We start from the raw sequence: 24545 nt of genomic DNA, 5'->3' as shown, positions 1-24545 counted from the left end.
TCATTTTAAATCAAGGCAATTTTTTAAATCAGAAATATAAATCACCAGGTGGAAAGCTTTGATTTAAAAAAAATTGATTTTAATCAACATTTCCATTTGTACTTCCTTTATTTTTTAAAAGAAAGGTGCATTCTTATTGGTTAATATAGTAGAACCTCAGAGTTATGAGCACCAGAGTTACAAACTGACTAGTCAACTGCAGACCTCATTTGGAACTGGAAGTATGCAATGAGGCAGCAGCAGAGACTGGGGGAAAAAAAAAAAAAAAAGGAAATAAAGTGCAGACTACAGTACTGTGTTAAACGTAAGCTGCTAAAAAAAGAGAAAATTTAATAGTTTTTGACAAAGTAAGGAAACGGTTTCTGTTCTTGTTTCATTTAAATTAAGATGATTAAAAGCAGCATTTTCCTTCTGCATAGTAAAGTTTCAAAGCTGTATTAAGTCACTGTTCAGTTGTAAACTTTTGAAAGGACAGCCCTAACATTTTGTTCATAGTTACGAACATTTCAGAGTTACAAACAACCTCCATTCCTGAGGTGTTCGTAATTCTGAGGTTCTACAGTATAACAATTAAAACATGTTGATTTACAACTAATTAGAGCCTTTACACTAGATTGGTACTCCTTTTTGCAACATAGGATGGTATGCTATAACTCTATAAATTTTTAAGCAATTATATAGCTTAATATTTTCAGATTCTTATTCTACATTGTTAGAATGTTAGAAAATGAATGATATATTGCTTATTTACGAAATAACTTTTTGCTTACGTTTTGTGTCAAGCTGCATTAGGATAGTAACCAGAATTTAAACAAATACACAAAACCGCATATAAAAATTTTTTTATTAAAGAAAACAACCTTAAATGTTTTGGATACATAAACTTCTTTTATCAAAACATGTTTCACATTTATAACTAAATTATAATTTTAAGCATTAACATATTTTGTATTAAATTCAGAATTAGCATTAAATAAGTTTATTTTAAAAAGACAAACTTATAATTTAAATAAATGTTTTTTATCCACTCTGATAAGCATTAATGACTTCTTGTCTGCTCTAAGCCTTCTGCCTGCCGGCCTGCCTCTCTTCCCTTTTTTCTATTGATATGGCGGTTGATTCTATCCATGCTTCACTCTCTTCCACCCTTGATTCTTTTTGCCCCCCTCTCTCGTCACAAGGTCTTCCTGCAAAACCCCAGCCCTTGCTCATACCCAATATCCTTCCTCCACTCTTCCTGTCATGCTAAAGAGAATCTGTGGTGGAAATCCAGGGACCATGCTGATTTCTCCACTATAAATTTGTTCTCTACTTCAAGCCTGCCAATGCCCTAGTTAACCAAATAGATTGAATCTCACATATGCAATGCCAGCTGCCTTTTAGCCACCTGTGACTCACTCCTTAAACCCTTCCCTCTTCCTGCTTCCACTTCTTTCTGAACAGGATCTCACTGACTTCTTCCAAGAGAAAATGGGCAAATGTGATGTGACCTTCCCTTTTCCCTCGGCTTGTCTTGTCTTCCTCTCCTACAGGTTTCTTCCCCCTTCTTCCCTGTAACTAATGTAGAAGTTTCTCATCTGCTTTCCTTGTCTAACCCCTACATTTGGCCCAGTTATCTGATCCCATTTCCTGATCTCCCATGTGCCCACTCTCACCTTCCCTTACTTGTCTCCTTAAGCTCCTGCTCTTGTGACTTTTCTCCTCAATACAAGTCTCTCCTATCTTAAAACAAACCCCAAACCCATCCGTGACCTTAATTGCCTCTTCAACTACCATCCCATCTGCCTTCTTCATCTCTAAGCTCAGAGCATGCAGTTTAAAATAGTTATCTAGAGTTCCTTTCCCTCAGTTCCATCCTAGAACCACTCTAATTCAGCTTGCACTCCTTGTACCTCACTGAAACAGCTGTCACTAAAGTTTCTTATGATCTCTTCCTAGCCAAACTCAGAACCAGCATTTCATTCTCATAATCCTTGACCTGTCTGCACTGTCAACTATGCTCTTCTTGAAATCTTTGGCTCCCTTGGTTTCCATAACTCTGTTCTCTCCTCATTTTCCTCCTACCTCTTATTGTTTTTTGGCATGTCCCCCCTCACCTCTTCCCCAACTTTCCTTGGAGTTCCACAGGGTTCTGTTTGGTCACCTTCTCTTCTCCCTCTATAATCTCTAGGTAATCTCATCTGCAAATGCAAGTTCAGCTACCCTGGCTATGCTGGCAATTCACAGATCTGCCTCTCTACTCTGGACCTGTCACCTGTTGAAACTAAAATCTCAGGATCTCTCTGTCTCTCTGACATCTGCGTGTGGGTGTCTAGCAGCTCAAGTTCAACATGGCTAAAACAGAGCTCTTAATTCCCCACCACCGCCTGCGCTTCCTGTTCCTTTGTTGATCACTGTGGACAACACCACCATCCTGCCTGTCATGCAGGCCTGCAGCCTGCGTGTCATCTTTGACCCAGACCTCTCCAGGTCCTCACATCCAGGCTATGTCTAAGTCTTGCAGAATCTTTCTGCATCACATCTCTAAGATACGGCCTTTCTTATCCATCTGTGCCGCTGAAACTCTCGTCAAGGCTCTCCTTGTCCTGTGACTTGATTACTGCAACATTGTTCTCTCTGGTCTTGACAAATGCAGTCTTGGCCCTCCCATATTCATTCAGAATACTGCTACTGCTGCTGCAAAGATCACTTTCCTAACCCATCACTTTGGCTGTCACCCTCTTCTTTGTATTCTTTCACAGGTTTCCACCTTCTCTATTGCGCCAGACATAATCAGCTTGTTTTTTTCTTTCAATACCCTTCTGTCAAGGTTCCTTCCCCACTCTGAACTCTAGGGTACAGATGTGGGGACCTGCATGAAAAACCCTCAAGCTTATTCTTAGCAGTTTAGGTTAAAAACCTTCCTCAAGGTACAAACTTTGCTTTGTCCTTGAGCCCTGTGCTGCCACCACCAAGCATGTTAAACAAAGAACAGGGAAAGAGCCCACTTGGAGACGTCTCCCCCCAAAAAAATATCCACCCAAGCCCTACCCACTTTTCCTGGGGAAGGCTTGATAAAAATCCTCACCAGTTTGCATAGGTGAACACAGACCCAAATCCTTGGATCTTAAGAACAATGAAAAAGCAATCAGGATCTTAAAAGAAGAATTTTAATTAAAGAAAAAGTAAAAGAATCAGCTCTGCAAAATCAGGATGGTAAATACCTTACAGGGTAATCAGATTCAAAACATAGAGAATCCCTCGAGGCAAAACCTTGAGTTAGAAAAAGACACAAAAACAGGAATATACATTCCATTCAGCACAGCTTATTTACCAGCCATTTAAACAAAACAGAAATTTCAGAATGCTGCTCCTGCTGCTGCAAAGATCACTTTCCTAGCCCATCACTTTGGCTGTCACCCTCTTCTTTGTATTCTTTCACAGGTTTCCACCTTATCTATCGCGCCAGACATAATCAGCTTGTTTTTTTCTTTCAATACCCTTCACAGCCTGTTTCCACACTACCTCTCTTCTCTGTCGACATGTTGACTTCTATCTCTGATCAGCCCACGATGCTGCCTCCGTTTCCCACTTGTTAAATTTTCAAATGAGCATCTTTGTCCTTTCTCCCAATCTGCCCTTCACTCTTGGAAGGACCTCACTGTAAACATCTGCAAAACTAACTCCTTATCCACTTTTAAAACCCTCCTTAGTCTCCTTTGAACATGATACCTACAAAAACCTTGGTAATGGTTAGCCTGCTAATATAGGCAGACCACAGCTTATGATACTAACCAATATTGTCTCATACTCTCCTATGAGTCTCTGTGCATCCGTCATTTCTTGTCTTATATATAGACTGTAAGCTGTCTGGAGCAGGGGACGGTCTTTTGTTCTGTGTTTGTACAACACCTAGCACAGAGTGGTCCTGGTTGATGATTAGAGCTTCTTGGTGCTACAGTAATACTACTAGTAATAATAACAAAAGGCATTCCTGCCAAAGTACAGAAGGATGGACAAAGTTATCTGCTAGAGATCTGTTGCAGTCCCAAAGATTTGAGTAATGGTGCAAACTAGGAAGTTTAAAGACCTGCCTGAGACTTGGACAGTGTGATGTTACTTGAACAGAGGTGGCTTGCTCTCACTTTTTCATCCTCACAGGTATACTTCAAACACTTTTTTTTTTAAGTTTCAATTTGCAGTACTAAAACAATTGAGAGAGTGTAAAAAACTTATAAAAGATTCTACTAATCCCAAAATATACACATTGTCTGACTGCTTCTTAATCTCAGATGCCATTCTTCTTTACAGGGAGAATATTTAGGCAAAGCCTAGGCAACAGTGTTTCTTTTGTTTGTTGTTTCATGTCAACAAATTAAGCGTGTTGTATCTATTGACCTGTCTGTTTCCCTTGTTCTTTCCATTTGTACACACGTGTATTCTTTTATATCCGGTTCTATTTTTAGTCCATGTACATCCTATTGAATCTCCATTTTCCTCTGGCATATGGTAGGTGCTGTTCTTCTGGTTACATTGTGTGTTTGAAGTGATTTTGTAGCATGCTAAATTACCTGAATATACTCAAATATTTAGTGACCGATAAAATCATTTAAAGAACAATAGTTCTACAGCTTAGACTTCTGGGTTGGTCTTGATTGTGAATAGCTTGTCTGATGTAAATTTCTGTCTGTCTTTTTCCCACCTGTTACAGTCAGGCTGTTCACAATGGAACTTGCATTAGAAAGGTGTTAACTTCAGATGCAGTACGTAATACTTGGAGGATTATAATCTTTCCAAAATGTTGATCTTTCTTTGTAAGACTTACTTGTTTATTTTAGAAATGTCATATCCTTCAACAGTATTGCACCAGTATTTAGATTTTTTCCAAGCAGATTGTATGTTTCACACTTGCATCATTTCTGGTTGGTTTGTTCTATTTAGAATCTCTCTTCTTGAGAGCGCGTGGTAGTAATTGAGAGCTTAGCAGTTCTTAATATGGAGAAGGCAGGGGGAAAACTACACACTGGCCACGCATGTATGAATATTCTCTTTTTTGGGGGAGAGACAGCTGCAGGGATAGTTGGACTACTACAGGGGTTCTCAAACTTCATTGAACCATGACCCCCTTCTGACCCAGGGAGGGGAGACCGAAACCTGAGTCCACCCAAGCCCTTCCGTTCCAGGCGGGGGGCCAAAGTCCCATGGCTTCAGTGTGGGCAGGGTGGGGCTTGTAACCTGAGCCCTGCTGCCCAAGGCTGAAGCCCTTGGGCTTTGGGCAGGGGGGCGTGGGCTTTGGCTCTGGGCCCCAGCAAGTCTAACACTAGCCATGGTGACCCCATTAAAAAGGGATTGCAACTCACTTTGGGGTCCCGACGCATGGGAGTACTAGTACTATGTGTTAATAGTCCGTATTGCCTACACTGGTTGGCCTCTAATTGTGCTAAGTCCTGTACAAACATATAGAAATTGGAACCGCCAAGTCAAATCCTGGCAAGACCTCTCCATTAAGAGATGATTTATACTACAAGAAAGTTGTTTTAAGAACTCATTTCAAATCCTTCCATGGGGTCATTGGATTTGTCCTCTGAAGGAATTAGCAGGAGGTTTAGCCCCCTTAAAACCAGGGATGGACAGATGTCCTGGGATCTCAGGACATTCATAGCCTCCACTTGTGCAGGTATAATCTTGTGCCTGTGTATTTGCATGGACAAAGAAATGTGGGTGCAAGTAGCAGCAGTTGTCTGTCTGACAACAAACAGATGAGCTTAGTGGTTTACAACAGCAATTTATCTGGCCTATATTTATTTGTAAGGTTCAATGTATGTTGTTTTCTAAGCACATCAGAGGAAGAAGGGGAACTGGGTAAAGGGACATGGCTTGATTTTTGGCAAAATAAGTTCAGTGCTATTAAAGTAGCACATCCCCTTAACTTGATTAAGGATAATGAAAAGCTGCTTGTCTGCCTGTCTGGGTGTAGTGTGACCTGAAGTAACATAGCAAGATTACTCAAACTCTACTTCAGTCAAAGTATACATTTTGTGTTCTCTATGTAAGTTTTTACTTGTTAAATTAACTTTCCCAAAAGCCTTAGTCATCTGCAGTCTCTGGAAACCTGATTCACACTTAGACAGAAGCTCAGCCATATACATTTATTGAAGCACGCTGCAAAGTAATTGTTTAGTGTCTGTCATAATATTTCATTCCCGGTATTCTCCACTATTTATTCCTAATAGAACAGTTTGTCTATTGCGTCTGTACTTAGATAAGTATTTCCTAACTCTGCTTTATTGCATATAAGTGTCTGCCTAATCCTTTTGAGACTGTGTACTTCTTAAATGTTTGTGAAAATACTTTAAACCAGATGTTTAAACCTGCATGAATAGTATTGCACTTCTATTCAACCACTACTTCAGTGGAAGACTAGTTAAGACTATTTAAAGTCTAAAAGAAATGACTCCTGGTATGTTATCCGTATCTCTCCACAATACAGAAGCATTGAGGCATGCCTGCCTGGTAGACATTTTGCTTACTCCTTGTTTTGATGCCGCTATCATTCCATAAGGGTATGAGAGCATTCCAAATGCAGAGCTGGACTTGGCTATGTGATGGATAATCTCCTCAATTGTGGCATTCTGTGATAGTATACTCCCTGGGTAGCAAAAATTCTCCACAGACCTGTGTAGCCAATGATTTTAGTTTATTATTCATTTATTGTGTGATGTTATATTTAATCAGCATTTGTCATATATAATCATTGTATGTTAGAGTTCATTTGTAGGATTATAAAAGTATAAGATTGATCAGTATTTAGAAGAATCATGTATTAAACATAAGTAAGACAAGCTGAAATGCAAGAACTGGTAGGCCGAGGCCTGCAAGATTTAGCTTGGCTATTTTAGGCCTTGGAGACCAGAAATGATGACATAAGACAATGACTGAAAAATAACCCGATGTCCGAAGATTATGGGGGGTGGGGCAGGAAAGGTACCAAGTGGTGGTAGTGTGCAAAATTACCCAGAAGATTAAGATTAGATCATAAAAATACTGTAAAGGTGCATCTGTCTCCGAAATGTGTCTTAACCACAGGATACAGATTGTGCGTCAGTGCCAATGAGACTAAAGGGAATTTACACAGCCTATAGAAAATTGGGGTCTCTTAAGTTTCCAGGGAACACCAAGCAATAAGAGAAAAGAGGGTTGACCCTTTTATGGGCATGTACAGAATGTAGGTATAGACAGAATCATCCTATAATAAGGAGATGCCCATAACGGGAAAATTGAGCTCCCTAAGGGAGACTCCAGCAGGAACCATCCCTCCTCTGTTGATCAAACTATGAGCGACCTATCAGACCCAAACACTGTTGTTAAGGATGTGAGCATAACTATATTTGTAACTTGTGTATAGGTTTGTATAGAATTTCTATATACTTGGGTAATAACTTTAATTGTAACTTTTTAATAAAAGTTATAAGACAGTCTGTACCTTGTACTTGTGAACTACCCTTGGTCTATGTGTTCCTAGAGACTTTAAATCTAAAGCAAGTAGCAGAAGTAACTTTCACTCTTTTTTTTTTTTTTTTTTTAAAAATGAGGAGTCCTTGTGGCACCTTAGAGACTAACAGATTTATTTGGGCATAAGTTTTCGTGAGCTACAGCTCACTTCATCGGATGTATGAAGTAAAAGATACAGGAGCAGGTATAAATACATGAAAGGATGTGGGTTGCTTTACCAAGTGTTAGGTCAGTCTAACGAGATAAATCAATTAACAACAGGATACCAAGGGAGTAGAAATCTCTTTTGAAGTAGTAAGAGAGTGGCCCGTTACAGACAGTTGACAAGAAGGTGTGAGTAACAGTAGGGAGAAATTAGTATTGGAGAAATTAAGTTTAGGTTTTGCAATGACCCAACCACTCCCATCTTTATTCAGGCCTAATCTGATGGTATCTAGTTTGCAAATTAATTCCAGTTTTGCAGCTTCACGTTGGAGTCTGTTTTTGAAGTTTTTTTGTTGTTGAAGAATTGCCACTTTGAGATCTGTTATTGAGTGACCAGAGAGATTGAAGTGTTCTCCTACTGGTTTTTGAATGTTATGATTCCTGCTGTCAGATTTGTGTCGATTTATTCTTTTGTGTAGAGACTGTCCGGTTTGGCCAATGTACATGGCAGAGGGGCATTGCTGGCACATGATGGCATATATCACATCAGTAGATGTGCAGGTGAACAAGCCCCGGATGGTGTGGCGGATGTGGTTTGGTTCTATGATCGTGTCCCTTGAATAGATATGTGGACAGAGTTGGCACTGGGGTTTGCTACAGGGATTGGTTCCTGGGTTAGTGTTTCTGTGGTGTGGTGTGTAGTTGCTGGTGAGTATTTGTTTCAGGTTGGTGGGCTGTCTGTGAGGACTGGCCTGTCTCCCAAGATCTGAGAGTGATGGGTTGTCCTTCAGGATTGGTTGTAGATCCTTGATGATCATAGAATCATAGAATATCAGGGTTGGAAGGGACCTCAGGAGGTCATCTAGTCCAACCACCTGCTCAGAGCAGGACCAATCCCCAATTTTTGCCCCAGATCCCTAAATGGCCCCCTCAAGGATTGAGCTCACAACCCTGGGTTTAGCAGGCCAGTGCTCAAACCACTGAGCTATCCCTCCCCCCGGATGCGCTGGAGAGGTTTTAGTTAGGGGCTGTAGGTGACGGCTAGTGGCGTTTTGTTACTTTCTTTGTTGGGCCTGTCTTGTAGTAGGTGACTTCTCGGTACCCTTCTGGCTCTGTTAATCTGTTTCTTCACTTCACCAGGTGGGTATTGCAGTTTTAAGAATGCTTGATAGAGATCCTGTAGGTATTTGTCTCTGTCTGAGGGATCGTCGCAAATGCGGCTGTATATTAGAGCTTGGCTGTAGACAATGGATCATGTGATGTGTCCTGGATGGAAGCTGGAGGCATGTAGGTAAGTATAGTGGTCAGTAGGTTTCCAGTATAGGGTGGTGTTTATGTGACCATTGCTTATTAGCACTGTAGTGTCGAGGAAGTGGATCTCTTGTGTGGACTGGCCCAGGCTGAGGTTGATGGTAGGGTGGAAATCATTGAAATCTTGGTGGAATTCCTCAAGGGCCTCCTTCCTATGGGTCCAGATGATGAAGATGTTATCAATGTAGCGCAAGTAGAGTAGGGGCATAATGGGATGAGAGCTGAGGAAGCGTTGTTCTAAGTCAGCCATAAAAAAGTTGGCATATTGAGGGGCCATGCGGGTACCCATAGCAGTCCCACTGATACTTGAAGGTATAAATTGTCCCCAAATCTGAAGTAGTTGTGGATGAGGACAAAGTCACAAAGTTCAGCCACCAGGTTTGCCGTGATGGTATTGGGGATGCTATTCCTGATGTCTTGTAGTCCATCTTTATGTGGAACGTTAGTGTAGAGGGCTTCTACATCCATAGTGGCTAGGATGGTGTTTTCTGGAAGATCATCAAGGGATTGTAGTTTCCTCAGGAAGTCAGTGGTGTCTCGGAGATAGCTGGGAGTGCTGGTAGCATAGGGCCTGAGGAGAGAGTCCTGAACGTCATGAAATGCATCCATGAGCATAGCCAAACAAAGGATAGAAAAGAGTGGAAGCCAGTATGCAACCTTGTTTGGAGCTGTTGGTGTCAGGAAAGGGATTTGATGGTGACTGGCACATCAGGTGCGAGCTCATTCCAAGGCCCCAGGTCTCACTGAACACTTACAAATGCAGAGCTGGAAACCAGTCTTGCTTACCTGTGTGTTAGTGTAATCAAAATAGATAATAGACCTTAAGTTGAAAAGAGTGTATTTAGTGTTTAGACTTTTATACGATGCTTGTAGGACACTGCATGTATTGATCTCTTATAACCTCTGTAGCCCATGGTATAAAGTTACATTGAGTGTTTGCATTGTAAACCTCTGTAATTGGGTAACTCGCCAAACAAAAAGCATTAATTAAGGTAAAGTGCTTGTCCTGCATACCAGATGTCCCATTGAAGGCAACTGAGGTATTGTATAGCATCAAAGGACAGAAGCCCTGTTGACTGACTGCACTGCTAACTCCATCCAGGAAGGAGAGACCTATGCATGAACTCATCTCATCAGTTTTAGCTCTGGAGTGGAGGGGATAAAAATCGCTGACAAGGAGAAACTGAATCTCTTCTATGCTGTCTGGACTATGAGGAGAAAAGATTCCTAAACATAAGCAAAGAGACCCCCATACAGCTTGGTATGGTTTAGTCCTGAAAGATATTTTGAATTGAGATGACTACAACAGTCACCTTTTGAATTACAGACTGAAACTCATTTGCGTATATATGCTTGCTTGCTTTAACATGTAAATAACTCTCATTTCTTTTTCCTAGTTAATAAACCTTTAGTTAGCTTAGTACAGGATTGGCTATAAGCATTGTCTTTGGTGTGAGATCTAAGATACAAATTGACCTGGGGTAAGTGACTGGTCCCTTGAGACTGGGAGTAGCCTGAATATTGTGATCTTTGGTGTAAGTGATCATTTATCACATAGTCTAGCTTTCCTGGGTGGCAAGATAGACTGGAGTGTCCAAGGGGACTGACTGTGACTCCATTATAAGACTATTATAGTACTTTGGGATTTCACATTTGTTACCAGATAGGTGAAATCTAATTCTAGAATATACAACCAATTTGGGGTATCTGTCCTGCTTTTTGACAGTCTGCCCTGAGCATGGCGCACTTGATTGTGAGCCACTCCAGGCAATGTGACACATATCTTACCATTTTCCACTATTCTGGCTCTCATCTCATCATGGAAGGACTAAATGACAGAAAGGAACATTAGAGGGCATCCAGAGATGAGCAAAAGACACCAGCGTCCTTCATGATTTACAGAGTCAAAAGCTTTAGTGAAGTTGACGACCACCATAAAAAGATCACATCTTTGCTCCAAATGGATGGACAGTTTTTTTTTTTTTTAGTTTACTTCTCAGTCATGCTTCCAACATTTCCAGGAAAGCAGTTAATCCTCTTCTACAATGCCCATTACAAGCAGAGCTTGCACTAGTCCCCTATTTTATGAGACAATAACAGCAGTCAAGCAGGGATGTCACAAGGAAAAGCACCTGCATCAGGTGACAGTCCAGCAGAGATCTGTAAACAGGGTGACTACCATACTGCAAGACATCTAACATGGCTCTTCCACATTATCTGGGAGCAAGAATCAGTGCCACTGGACTTCAAGGATGCTGAAGTTGTCTGCCTCTATAAACGTAATGGTGATAAGGAAAACTGCGGTAATCATTATGCATTTCCCTACACTGTGTTGTGGGGGAAAATTCTTGCACAACTCATAATGGGTAGACTTAACACCGTCTGACTCTCAATGTGGATTTTGGTCTGGTCAGGGCACTGTAGACATGAGATTTGTACTTAAAGCAAAAATTTCCTCTTTCTTTAATGATTACACTTAGTTTCCAAGTTTGACACAGTGACTCTTTTCTTTGTAGCTCTTTTAGTATAATATTTACTGACTTCTGCAGAGGAAACTGATTTTAGAAATGCTCCCTTGTTGAAATGTTGCTGTGTTCCTCAGGCTTCTGTGGGTTCCTCTCACTAACCACTGTCCCAGACTACTTAGAAAATTGCTCTGATGACATCTGACACAAGCTGCTGTTGCACTTTTAAAATGAAACACAAGTTATTTCCTCGTTTTGGAATATTGACCAGAACTATGCAAATATTAGCTGAGGGAGCTGCTCAGATTTATCAGCTACTGCTGTTTCCTGACGCTGCCTGCCAGCCTGCCTCCCTTCTGTTTGCTCTGCTCAGCACAAAGCGCCTTGGGAGGCAGGCCGGGTAGTGGGGATGGGAGAAGTGGGCTCCAAAGGAGAGATGGAGCTCTGCATGAGTGGGACTCTGGCATGGTGGATTGACTGGGGCTTTAGGGTCACACAGGGTTTCTGCAGTGCAGTGTGGGGGAGGAGTACAGGGAGATCCCGGTGATTCAGCACAGAGACATTAGCACACCAAGATCATGCTGTAGTACTAGTAACTTGGTGCACTGGAGAATTGAGATTGCATCATTGAATACCCTTCACCTGCTGACATCTTGGCAGAGAAGCATGCACAATCCTAATCATCCATCCTTCCTCCATCCCATCCACACTGGTCCTTTCTGCTTCCTCCCTCATGCCAGTTGCAGCTACACATTTATAGCAGGGAGTGAAGAAATGCAGTAACACAGCATGAAGATTGGGTTACATTTTTAAGAGGGACAGATCAGTTGAGACATGTCCATTTTACATTAACAGGTTTACTTGTGGCACCTTAGAGACTAACCAATTTATTTGAGCATGAGCTTAGCTCACGAAAGCTCATGCTCAAATAAATTGGTTAGTCTCTAAGGTGCCACAAGTACTCCTTTTCTTTTTGCGAATACAGACTAACACGGCTGTTACTCTGAAACCTGTCATTAACAGGTTTCTCTGTCTTGTTTGGGGAAAAAAAAACTGATAAAAAGATAATTGGATGGATGTTCTGGTATGCTCTATGTGCTTCACTGATCTGAGCAGATGAGGGCTACAATCCCAATATTACCAGTTCTCACAATATTTGATGTCTCTGAAAGCACCAGCTCCTGCAGATACATGATTGTGTGAATCTCAACTTGGTGGGCATTTTATTTAAAATGTCTAGTTCTTGTAGTTTGGGAGGAGAAGCTTGAAAATGTGACTTCTAAGGGCTTGGAAAGCAAATAAATAGTTAGATATGCTTTTTCAAAGTCACTTTTAAAGTTAATCATTATTTCTTTTTCTGGGGTGGAGGTGCTGATTCATGATTTTTGAATGTTTGGGGTTGCATTACTGTCAGCCTTTTACCTTTTGAAAATGTAACCATGTATATGTTCACAGTTCCCTGCTGTTGCTGACGATCTTCTCTTTTATCCTCTGCCTCTCTTCCCTCCTCCCCACCATTATTTGGAAACTGTAGAATAGACTGTAGCTTTCGTGAGCTACAGCTTATGCACAAATAAATTGGTTAGTCTTTAAGGTGCCACAAGTACTCCTTTTAAATTAAAAAGTAAATGAGAAACTTCTAGTAACCTCTAAAGTAGCACCTATCAATCTATATTGAGGAGTAAGTGTTTGATTTTGACTGAGTTAAAATTATACTAATACTTTTGGTATTTGGTCACTAACTCCAAGTGCTACTTCTAGAAGTACCAGTTTCACAAAAAAAGAGGGGATTGACCATTTTAAAATGAAAGCAGACTGAAGGGTTTAAAAATAGTCCCTCCCTCAGGCAGATTTAATAAATGAAGGGGGAGAAGGAAATGGACTGAAGTTTAAAATTAAAGTTAGAAAAAGAAGTGAAGTCCATTACACTCAGGACAAGGAAAGATAACTTTCTTGGTCTCTCACTTGTATGCGACTAAAAACTAGGTGACTCCTCGGAGTCCAAACTTTTGTAAATCTGTATTTTAAAATCACTTAAACATTATTTTGAATGTATAGAGAGAGGTACAAAGGGTGGATTACTCCTTAAAAGAAGAGGGGTGGTGTTTTTGAAGTGGCCTAGAAGCCAGATTTTAGGGGCATTTAGGTGCCTGAAGATGCAGATAAGTGCCTAGGGGGATTTTCAGAAGCGGTCTCTTTGGGTACCTAAATACCATTTGAAAATCTGGCTCAAACTAATTTAAGTACTTTTGAAAATTTTACACATTGTCCTTAACCGCTTCTCACTAAAACACCTACTGTAGTTCTTTTTACACTTGGCTATTTGGTATTGAGGAGCTGGGTATCTTAAATTAAAAACAGGTTTCAGAGTAACAGCTGTGTTAGTGTGTATTCGCAAAAAGAAAAGGAGTACTTGTGGCACCTTAGAGACTAACCAATTTATTTGAGCATAAGCTTTCGTGAGCTACAGCTTATGTACAAATAAATTGGTTAGTCTCTAAGGTGCCACAAGACTCCTTTTAAATTAAAAAGTAAATGAGAAACTTCTAGTAACCTCTAAAGTAGCACCTATCAATCTATATTGAGGAATAAGTGTTTGATTTTGACTGAGTTAAAATTATACTAATACTTTTTGTCTGAAGACTCTTGAACCTCAGCATTGTAGCTCTCATCTATAAATGTTTTTGTTTTACAGGGGCCAGCTACCTGTGTTGCCTTCTCAAGAACTGGGGACTTTTTTGCTTCTGGAGGGTCAGATGAACAGGTGTGTGATGTATCTGCCTAATCTGACATCTGTAAACTCTGTTTTGTAGATTCTTGATGTAACTGAGTGAACAGAAAATGTGTCTAATTATGATGCAGAAAAATCAAGTGTGTTTGGAACTATGTAGTTTGGGGAGGAGGGGATAAATTAGCATGACCCTTTAAGATAATCGCATTTGAAAATTGGCTAAAATTGAGAAAGTTGTATGTCTAAGGTTAGGGAATGAAATTATAGATGGAGTATCTCCTCTGGAGCATGTGTAAGGTGAATCAAGATGGAGGAAATAGAAGAAAATAATCCAATAGAATATAGTTACTACATACAGGAGAAGTTTTTGAGTGCCCAGACAATCGGCACTTTACTGTAAATCACCTTTCCACTCAAGGTAAAGAGCTCTCTATACACTAAGCATCACGCCAAGAGGTAGGTCAATATTATACCCATTCCTCATGGATAAACTGAAGCAAAGGAAGGGTTATTATTCAAACAGTTTGAGAAGGCTTGCAGGGTGAAATTCTGACTCTGTTAAAGTTTTGCTATTGCCTTCAGTGGGATATCACTCTCATTTTCCTCTGACCGCTCGAGAGATTGAGTAGGCAGGCATTTGTGGTGGGGCGAGGTGACAGTTGTTATGCAGGTTTTCATTCTCTCATGTTCTTTGTGTTGGTCTATATTCCTTATTAATGTTCCTTTATAATAGCTTCTGATTATTTTCCTCCCTGTTGTCTATATGAGGCTTATATCAACATTTAAGCCCCATGTATCTGAATCCCTTTGAATTGGCTTGCTTTCTTCCTTCCTTGCTTTCTTCAATGTTATCCTCTTAAGGAAAAAAAAATTCTACCCTCAACTCATGACATAGTTTCTGTCCCATCCCCTCTTCTCCCCCCTCCCATTTCTCCCCCACCCCCGAAGCACTGCTAGGAAATGGAACATGCCTTTTTGTAAAGGTTACTTTACTACTTCAATAAGATGTTTTTTCTTTTTAGCCTTTAAACAGCATCTTTTGAGATGCTGATCCGATTATTTGCCCCCCTTTTTCTTGCATTGTTAAATAATAAGGGGTAATTTTGTTAAGGTTTTACTTGTAGTTTTGCTTTTGAAATAATTACCTAACTCTTTGTGTTTATAAAGAGATTAATAGAAATAGCAAGATGGCTGTAGTGTGGCTTTTCTGCTAATATTGATTTTTTTTCTGAAGAAACTGGGGTGTTATTGAAAGCTGTAGTAATGATACACTTCAAAAATAGTAACCATATGAAAATATTGTTATATAATCATTAAAAAACATTCATAACTTTTGAGATGTCTGTAAGTGACTTTTTTCACACATCTCAATTTCCAATTTAAAGTAATATGAAGAAAGTGGACAGTATTAGCTATTTTTCTCTCCATTACATAACTGGATGACTTGTGTGGTAACCTGGATATGTGGTGGTTTTTTCCCTTTAATTGTAAGTTGCAAAGGTTTCTTGGATTCCTTTATTTGGTTTTGAATTTGTATATTTTTTCATATGAGGCAATCACTGTTGTATCTGGCAGCTAGTCCTTTTTTTCTCAGAGATGACATTTCTCATGTCTAGAAATATCTCTTGCTACTGGTAAGCTGGGAAACCAAATTATAATACTTGATCTTTTTTTTTTTTTCCAAAGGGTCCTACTCACCTAGCTTTTCTGGTATAACTCCCAGTTTTATACCTTTTTTTGAAAAATCCTCCCTTTTGGCTGTAATTTTCTGTACTTAATATCAGCCCAGAGGTGAATTTGTGAGTGTCTGTGTGTGCATGTGCAAAACTTTAATGCAAGGAGGAAGAAATAACTCTTAAACTGTGTATATTTAAAGTCTTCAGCACACTTCTGTTATGAATGTGTTTAATAAAAATTTCCTCTAAGGTTAGAATTAAAATGCTATTTATGGAAGTTAAATTCATAATGTCTATAGCCTGATCCTGCAAAGTTTTATACGCATTCTTGACTTTATGCATTGAGTTATTCTGTGTAAAATTAAACCTGGGTATAAGTCTTTTGGGGGTTTCAGGTTATACACAAAGGTGTCTTTCTATTTTGGCTCCTGTTTCACAATTGCATGATCAGTTTCTGTAACTATGGAAGTATAATGTGAAATACAATTAATATTTCTAAAAACATGGAAATAAAACTGTGAACAGCTTTTTACACCACAAATACTTTTGTATTTAATTAGTTGCTAAAATAAACTCCATAAACGTTAAATCCTACAAGTATTTAATGTCCTTTTATTTGTTGAATAGCTTAAAATATTTTAAACACGTACCAACTTAAATAGGAATCCTAGTTCCATGGGATACTCGACCCAAGGGGGGTCAGAAAAGGCCATTATCTTTTGAGAACTCAAACGATGGGCTTGTCCACACAAACAATTTTGCAGTTTGCTGGGTGTGACTCTACTTCTCACTAGTCTGCTGTGGACTGACTGAACATGTGGCTGTTACTGATGCATGTTAACATGTGTTGATCTAATCCCGTTTCAGAGAGGAGTAGATCAAAGCACATTAACATATTGTTAATTCGCATCAGTTGGGTACATACAGACAGGCTAGTCCATGGTACACTAGTTGTGGGATAGATTCACGCCCCAGCTTGCAGCAAATTAAATGTTTATGTAGACAAGCCCTATGCAACTTGTCTGTTGAATAACATCTTTCTGATGTTGCCAAAGCCTATTATATTGCTCTTTGCTGGCAAAGCTTTCCTCTCAGAACTCTGGGTGTGCTGACACTTTTCCAGACTGCCAGCAAAATTAATGTATATGTGTAAATTGAGGTTTTAGAAAGGATTATTTTTAGTCAGCTGGTTTTTATTCTGCAGGTGATGGTATGGAAAACTAACGTTGATGCTGCTGATTATGGAGATGTATTGAAAACTCAGAAGTATGCCACTAATGTAACAGGAACTCTTCACAATCTGGTAGGTCAGACCATCTTACATTTAACATTGATGACGTTTTGACTTCCCTAGTTTACCTACCTATACAATATATTTGAGAGGAGACACTAGTTTTTCTTTGAAGCTTTGTGTGGAGAGCTATCTTCTCTCTTCCCTACCAGCTGTTCTCCCTGTTTCAAGTCATTACCAGGTGAAGCTAAATTCTAATCAAGTGCCCTAACAATAACTCTTCAGAGGACACTCTTGAAATCTGTGTGAGCACCACTCACTGATATTCTTTCTAACACTTTTAGCTTTTGCGTAGATTGTGAGCCAGCTATTTCCCTTTTCAATGAGAAAACTCAGAGGATATTTAATGAGCATTACCTACACCTTACAAAGTGTCTGGCTGTATTTCAGGCTGCAGAGTCGTCATCTTCTCCAGCATTAACTTAAGTTGCATAAAGTCTGTTTTATTGATGAGACTGGTATTGTTTCTGATTACCCCATAAAAAGTGCAATTAAAGAACTGGATGAGTAATATGGCCTTAGAGAAAGGGGAATATATAAGCAATACTTCAATAGAATTGCTCTTAAAGATACAGTTACCATGTGGATAATGTTTCATTTAAAAGAAAACAAAACAGCAGCAACCGAAGTCTAGTCTTAGAAAAATATGAATAAATCGATTTGGCTTGTGGCAGAATTGTAATAAGAACAGAAGAAAGACCATACTGGAGCAGACCAGTGGCCCTTCTAGTTCAGTAGCCTGTCTTCCCATAGTAACCGGTGCCAGATACTTTAGAGGGAGTGCAGAGAACAGGTCAATTTATCAAGTGGTCCATCCGCTATCATTCAGTCACAGCTTTTGGCAGTCAGACTTAGGGACACCAAGAGCATGGGACTGGGTCCCTGACCATGTTGGCTAATATCCACTAATGGATCTATCCTCCATGAACTTATCTAAATCTTTTTTGAACCCAGTTATGTTTTTGGCCGTTGTGACGTCCCCTGGCATCGAGTTCCACAGGTTGACTGTGCATTATGTGAAGAACTAGTACTTTGTTTGTCTTAAGCCTGCTGCCTATTAATTTAATTGAATGACCCCTGCTTCTTGTTTTATATGAAGCTGCAAATAACACTTTTTTCCTCACACTGCTCATAATTTTAGAGACATCTATCATATCCCCCCTTAGCTGTCACTTTACGAAATGAACTAGGTGATTTTAGACTATTAATAATCTTCCCTAATTTCAGATGGCCTGCCACCCCCCAACCCTGCTGCCCTTTCACACATTAAAAGCAGTGTGTCACTGCAAAAGAAGCAGGCGTACCAGGCAGAACCTCTCCTCCCTTTACTCAGCCCTCTCTCCCCCCACCTCCTCTCCCTCCCCGAAGTTCCAATGGCCACTGGTTGTGCTGGCCGTTGTGTGCATGCTTGCGTCTGGAAGATCAGCTGTTCACTCCATGTTAAGAGGAGTTGCAGTCACTTTGGTTCCTTTCTTTCTCAGAGACAGTGGAGACTTCTTTGCTCGACTGGACAGAGGAGCAGGGGGAAGCAACACTTCCAAGGAAAGCAGCATAACCTATCTGTCAAAGTTGCTGCATTCCAAAAGTATTAAACCAGTGAAAATTGCATATACTGGAGTGAAGCATAACTAGATGCAGAGTGAAGTTTTAGTGTGAGGCCTTGTGACAGGGAAACTTTTAAGAAAAATATTACACCATTGCAACATGTGGGAAGAACTGTGGGAGCACTGGCATGGTGTTTAAACACAGTGTCTTCTAGACTTGCTGTGACCATGGTTAGAAGACATCTTGGTTAAAAACACTCGGGTGCCTTTCCATGCTAGCACTACTGCTGGTGGAACTGCATGGGGGTTAGCAAGAGTGGAAGTTAAGAAAAACACTAGTTGACACAGTCTGAGAATGGATAGTCCATTAAAACAATTCAGGACTTCCATGCCACATCTCTGTGATCTCAGCCTCAGTAGAAATTCTCCTGTATCATGGGAATTGGTTAAAATATGTTCTAGCATTGCCATGTGGATGAGAGACAGCTCTGATCCTCAGCAGAACAGTGGACCTTAGGATAAATCTTGGCCCCATTGAAATCAGTAGCAAAACCCCCTTGACTACAGTGGTTACAGGATTGCACTCATGGTCTTCAGGATTGTCACTGTTCTTACCATGCGTATAACAATCATACTGTGAACAGGTGAATTGCAACATGGTTATAAATATAGTGAAAGCAGGACCTACGCGAGTGCTTTATCAGTGGATTTGCTACACATAATCAAAATTATGGTCTTGTCCTTTTTCGTTTCAAAACAAAAACGCTCAACAGCCTCAGTTTTCAGTATCCTGATATACATTGGGTTACAAAGAATATTTCATTTTAAGAATCCATAGTTCTCCTATTACAGGTTGGACTGTAAGAGGATGAGATAAACACAATTTTCCTTGCGAAGAGCCCAAGCACTGATTTAAATTCCATAGGTTGTCTAGCTTTAAAATTGATGTGAAATGGTCTGTAAAGCATAGCAGGTATGGTTGTTGAAAAGAGGTTAATGATTCTGGAGGTGGTTTGATTTATTATTTTAAGTGATTGTAAATAGCTTGAACACGGAGCCCTTGTTTTCATAACATTGCACTTGCACATCAGTTTGACGACTTCTTATCCTTAAAAGCTATTTTTGGATAATACTCTCTTTAAAGGTAAAATCTGTTTGTTTTTGGTTTTTTTTAAAGCACTTCCTTATAACTCCAGTTTGTTGCAAGCATTAAAACTGAGATATGTTCAGCTTTCTTTATATATAAGGGCTGTGTTTTGTCTCAGGCAAGCTAGAGTGGTTTAAAAACAAGATATTTCTGCAGATAAATTTTGTTATGATTTTGAGAACTTATAGTTTCCTTCCTCCCCTTAGCCTTGTGCTCAACCCACCTCTCAAAAAATTTACAAAATCAAACTTTAAAACTGCAGTTTTTGTTTTTCTTGTAAGTAGCTTTTGATTTTCCGATTAAGAACAATAACTTCACCCACTAAAAAGGGAAGCTGCTTAATCTTTTCCACCACTGCTGCATGACTGTACTACAAATTTTGTTTTTTTAAAAAAGGCTGTCTGCAGAACCCTTTAACTTTGTTACTGAGTTATCCCTTCAAGGGCTATTGTCAATTATTCCTTACCAATACTGCCGATACACTTAGGCATTATACTTTAGTACTTCCTGTGTCATTTTGCCTTTCACCTAAATCAATAAATGTTTCCTAATGAGAGTTTGTGCTACAAAGTCCTGCTACTTTATTAAGCATTGTATACTGACCAAAGTAGAGGTAATGTAAACAAAAACAGAACATGTAATGCCAGATAGCTCTTCTGGCAGCCTCCTTGAGAGAGGAGAAGCAGGTTAGCACGAGTGATGGATATAAGAAGAAATGAGTGATTGCATGTTAAGTTATACATGACTCTTCTATCTTCCGACTACTCTTTGCAACAGACTACTTGAGATCAAACTGGCCTGACATTGCATCGTGGTGGTGGACACAAAACAGAACTTGATCTAAAAATGACTTCCCTTCTGATCCTGGGAGTAGGGGAGGAATAAAATTCCTGCATCCTTTATGAGATATCAGCTAGTTGATCCAGACTTTAGGGACCTTGGCTATAAAGGAAGGATGGGCTTCACCTAAATCAAAATGTAACCTGACTGCTGGCATGTAAAATTAAAAAGGTTGTAGAGGATTTTTTAAACTAAGGGCTGGGGAAAAGCCAACGGGTGCAGACGAGCACATGGTTCAGACAGACACATCCCCGAGGGGAGAATCTATTAATGGGGATTTTCTATATTCTAGCAAAAAGGAGAGAGTAGAATTTGATAAAGTACAGGTAGGAATTGAAGATAAACAGTCTAAAAGAGAATCCCATTCAATTACATCACATGAAAGCAGACAACTAAATGTTGATGATAAATTTCTTAAGTGCCTGGTGTACAAATGCTGGAAGTCTAAATATTAAGATAGGTGAATTTGAGTGCCTGGTATTAATGAGGATATTGATAGACATCACAGAAATTTGGTGGAACAATGTTAATCAATGGGACACGGTACTATCTGGGTACAAAAAATACAGGAATGACAGAGTAAGTTGTGCTGGTGAAGGAGTGGCACTGTCTGTGAGAGAAAGTATAGAGTTAAATGTAGGAAAAATCTTAAATGAATGAAACTGTACCATAGAATCTGTATGGATAGAAATTCCATGTTTCAATAATAAGAGCATAGTAGTAGGAATATACTACCGACCACCTGACGAGGATGATGGTGGTTTTAAAATTCTCGGGGAGCTTGGAGAGGCTATAAAAATAGAAAACTCAGTAATAATGGGAGATTTCAACTATCACCATATTGACTGGGTACCTCAGGATCGGTTGTAGATATAAAATTTCTAGACACCATTAATGACTACTTCTTGGAACAGCTAGTCCTGGAGCCCACAAGGGGAGATACAATTCTTGATTTAGTCCTAAATGGCACACAGGATCTGGTCCAAGAGGTACATATAGCTGAACCGCTCAGTAATAGTGACCATAATGCAGTTAATTTTAACGTCCTTCAAGGGGGGGTGGAGACCAAAGAAGCCCGCCACCGTAGTATTTACTTGAAAAAGGGGAAGTACACAAAAATGAGGAAGCTAATTAAATTGAAATTAAAAGGAACAGTCATGAGTGAAATGTCTGCAGACTACATGGAAACATTTTAAAAATACCATTATAGAGGCTCAAATTAAATCTATATCCCAAATTAAAAAATATTAAGAGGGCCAAAAAAATGCCACCAAGGCTAAACAGAGTTAAAAAGGAGATTAGAGGTAAAAATGCATCCTTTATAAATTGGAAGTCAACTCCTACTGAGAAAAATAAAGGAGCATCTTGAGCAAGTCAAATATAAAAATATAATTAGTCAACCCAAAAAAGAATTTTGAAGAGCAACTAGCAAACTACTCAAAAACTAACAGCAAAAAAATTAAGTACATCAGAAGCAGGCAGCCTGCTAAACAACAGTGGAGGCCATTGGACGATCGAGGTGCTGAAGGAGCACTCAAGGAAGACAAGGCCATTGCGGAGAAGCTAAATGCATTATTTGCATCTGTCTTCACTGCAGAGGATGTGAGGGAGATTCCCATACATGAGGAATTCGGTGACAAATCTGAGGAACTATCCCAGATTGAGGTGTCCGTAGAGGAGGTTTTGGAACAAATTGATAAATTAAACAGTAATAAGTCACCAGGACCAGATGGTATTCACCAGCAGTTCTGAAGGAAGTCAGATATGAAATTGCAGAACTACTAGCTGTGTTATGTAACCTGTCACTTGAATCAGCTTCAGTTCCAGTTGACTGGAGGATAGCTAATGTGACACCAGTTTTTAAAAAAAGGCAGGTGACTGGCAATTACAGGCCAGTAAGCCTAACTTCATTACCAAGCATATAGGTTGAAGCTATATTAGGGAACAGATTTAGCAGGCACATAGATTAATACTGTATAATGGGGAAGAGTCAACATGGCTTTTGTGAAGGGAAATCATGCCTCATCACGTTGTTAGAATTCTTTGAGGGAATCAACAAACGTGGATCCAGTGGATATAGTGTACTTGGACTTTCAGAAAGCCTTTGACAATATCCCTCACCAAAGGCTCTTAAGCAAACTGAGCAATCATGGGATAAGAGGAAGGGTCCTTTCATGGATCAGTAACTGGTTGAAAGATAGGAAAGAAAGGCTAGGAATAAATTGTCAGTCTTCAGAATAGAGAGAAGTAATTACCTGTGTTCCCCAGGGATCTGTACTGGGGCCGATCAATGTATCCATAAATGATCTGGAAAAAGGGGTAAACCGTGAGGTGGCAAAGTTTGCTGGTGGTACAAAATTATGCAAGATAGCTAAGTTCAAAGCAGACTGCAAAGAGTTACAAAGGGATCTCACAAAACTGGATGACTGGGCAACAAAATGGCATGTGAAATTCACTGTTGATAAATGGAAAGTAATGCACACTGGAAAACATAATCCCAACTATACGTACAAAATGATGGGGTCTAAGTTAGCTGTTATCACTGAAGAAAGAGGTATTGGAATTATTGTAGATAGTTTTCTGAAAACATCTGCTCAATGTGCATTGGCAGTCAAGAAAGCTAACAATGTTAGGAACCATTAGAAAGGGATAGATGGTGGTGGTAGCAGCATTGCATTAATTCCTGAGACCCAAATCGGGATCAGGGCATCTCACTAGGTGCTTTCTAAGCTCCTAGGAAGATATGGTTCCAGGCACAAGCAGCTTAGTTTTAGATCTCAATCCTGTAAATGCTTCAGCACTCAACTTTAAGCATGTGACTAGTGAGTGAAGTCCAAGGGGCTACTTACATGCCTAAAGCTAACCATGCATGTAGGAAGTTATAGGATGGGGGTCTGAAGAAAGAGTTTAGGATTGAAAGTCTGGATCCTGCAAATGACTCCAAATGGATAGATGCTTATGCCTCTGCAGAGGCCGCTTGAATCAGTGGGGCTCACTGTGGGCACAGGAGTCTGTGCATATGACAGGATGAGGCCCAAAGAACATATTTCCATCTTCTTGGAACATGTGATCTGAAATCTTTAATCCTATAATTTATTCTTCACAGAGAGTTGATCACACTGTCATAATTTCTTCTCAGTACAAAGGAAGCATATTGATAGGATGTAATTCCCTTACATTACTGACATGATTTTACTAGCATATGTATTTCATTATATGATATATTTGTTGGTATTATTTTCCAGATTCTAGGAAGACTATGTATAGTAAATTCTTTGAAGAGCAAATGCTGAACAATTGATATCACATTGGCATTTGGAAACTGCTTAGATATTTATCTGTATTTGTGCATTAAAAAGGGTGGTGGTGAACAAAATTGTGGGTTTTAAGCTAAATTTGTAAATATAACTTTTCATACATACGAAAATAAGGAAAATTCAGTATCTTAAATAGACTTCTTTTCTTAAGCTCAAATATTGGCCTTTGTTTAGGCATGTTAGCATCTAAGTTTTGAAGTATGTGATATTACTGCAGTGCAGGAGTTACACTAGATAGGCTGAGATGGATTTTAGAATGTACAGCTGTATTTTCTGCTGATTTTTACTTTCTGAAAGCCCTGCTTTTTGTCTGATGCTTGCGAAGCTTGCTCTAGGCCCTTCCGTGAAACTCTTTTTACTGTGAGGAAAGTTTTACGCACTATGGTACATGGGGAGACATGGTCTTGAGTGAGGAATTTTTAAAAGTGTGAAGATGTGAGCGTATGATGATGAACATGGCAAAAGGTAAGATTATCACTGATGGCAGAGGAAGTGTGCTATACCTCTTCAGATGTGATTTTTGCAACCATATGAGTCAAATACTTACTTTAAAAAAAACAACAAATATAGCGTATACGTATTCCAGAA

The 24545-nt window shown here is 39.6% G+C and overlaps 1 protein-coding gene across 4 annotated transcripts in view; it reads left to right on the top strand.

Moving 5' to 3' along the window:
* The window catches only part of POC1A (POC1 centriolar protein A), a 109454-nt gene that overhangs the window by 37812 nt on the left and 47097 nt on the right, over nucleotides 1–24545 (top strand). For all 4 annotated transcript variants that reach the window (XR_012159880.2, XM_073352461.2, XM_073352460.2 and 1 more), the window contains 2 exons: nucleotides 14107–14175; nucleotides 17023–17121. Coding sequence is in view for 3 of the 4 variants with exons in the window: in XM_073352461.2 (XP_073208562.1) it covers nucleotides 14107–14175; nucleotides 17023–17121 (168 nt within the window). In the remaining variant the exon portion in view is untranslated. The remainder of the gene's footprint in view (nucleotides 1–14106; nucleotides 14176–17022; nucleotides 17122–24545) is intronic.

This window comes from Lepidochelys kempii, chromosome 7, assembly GCF_965140285.1.
Source record: "Lepidochelys kempii isolate rLepKem1 chromosome 7, rLepKem1.hap1, whole genome shotgun sequence".
Classification (NCBI taxonomy): Eukaryota; Metazoa; Chordata; order Testudines; family Cheloniidae; genus Lepidochelys; species Lepidochelys kempii.
The sequence above is the reverse complement of the archived record's forward strand: the minus strand, read 5'-3'. Positions and strand labels throughout refer to the sequence as shown.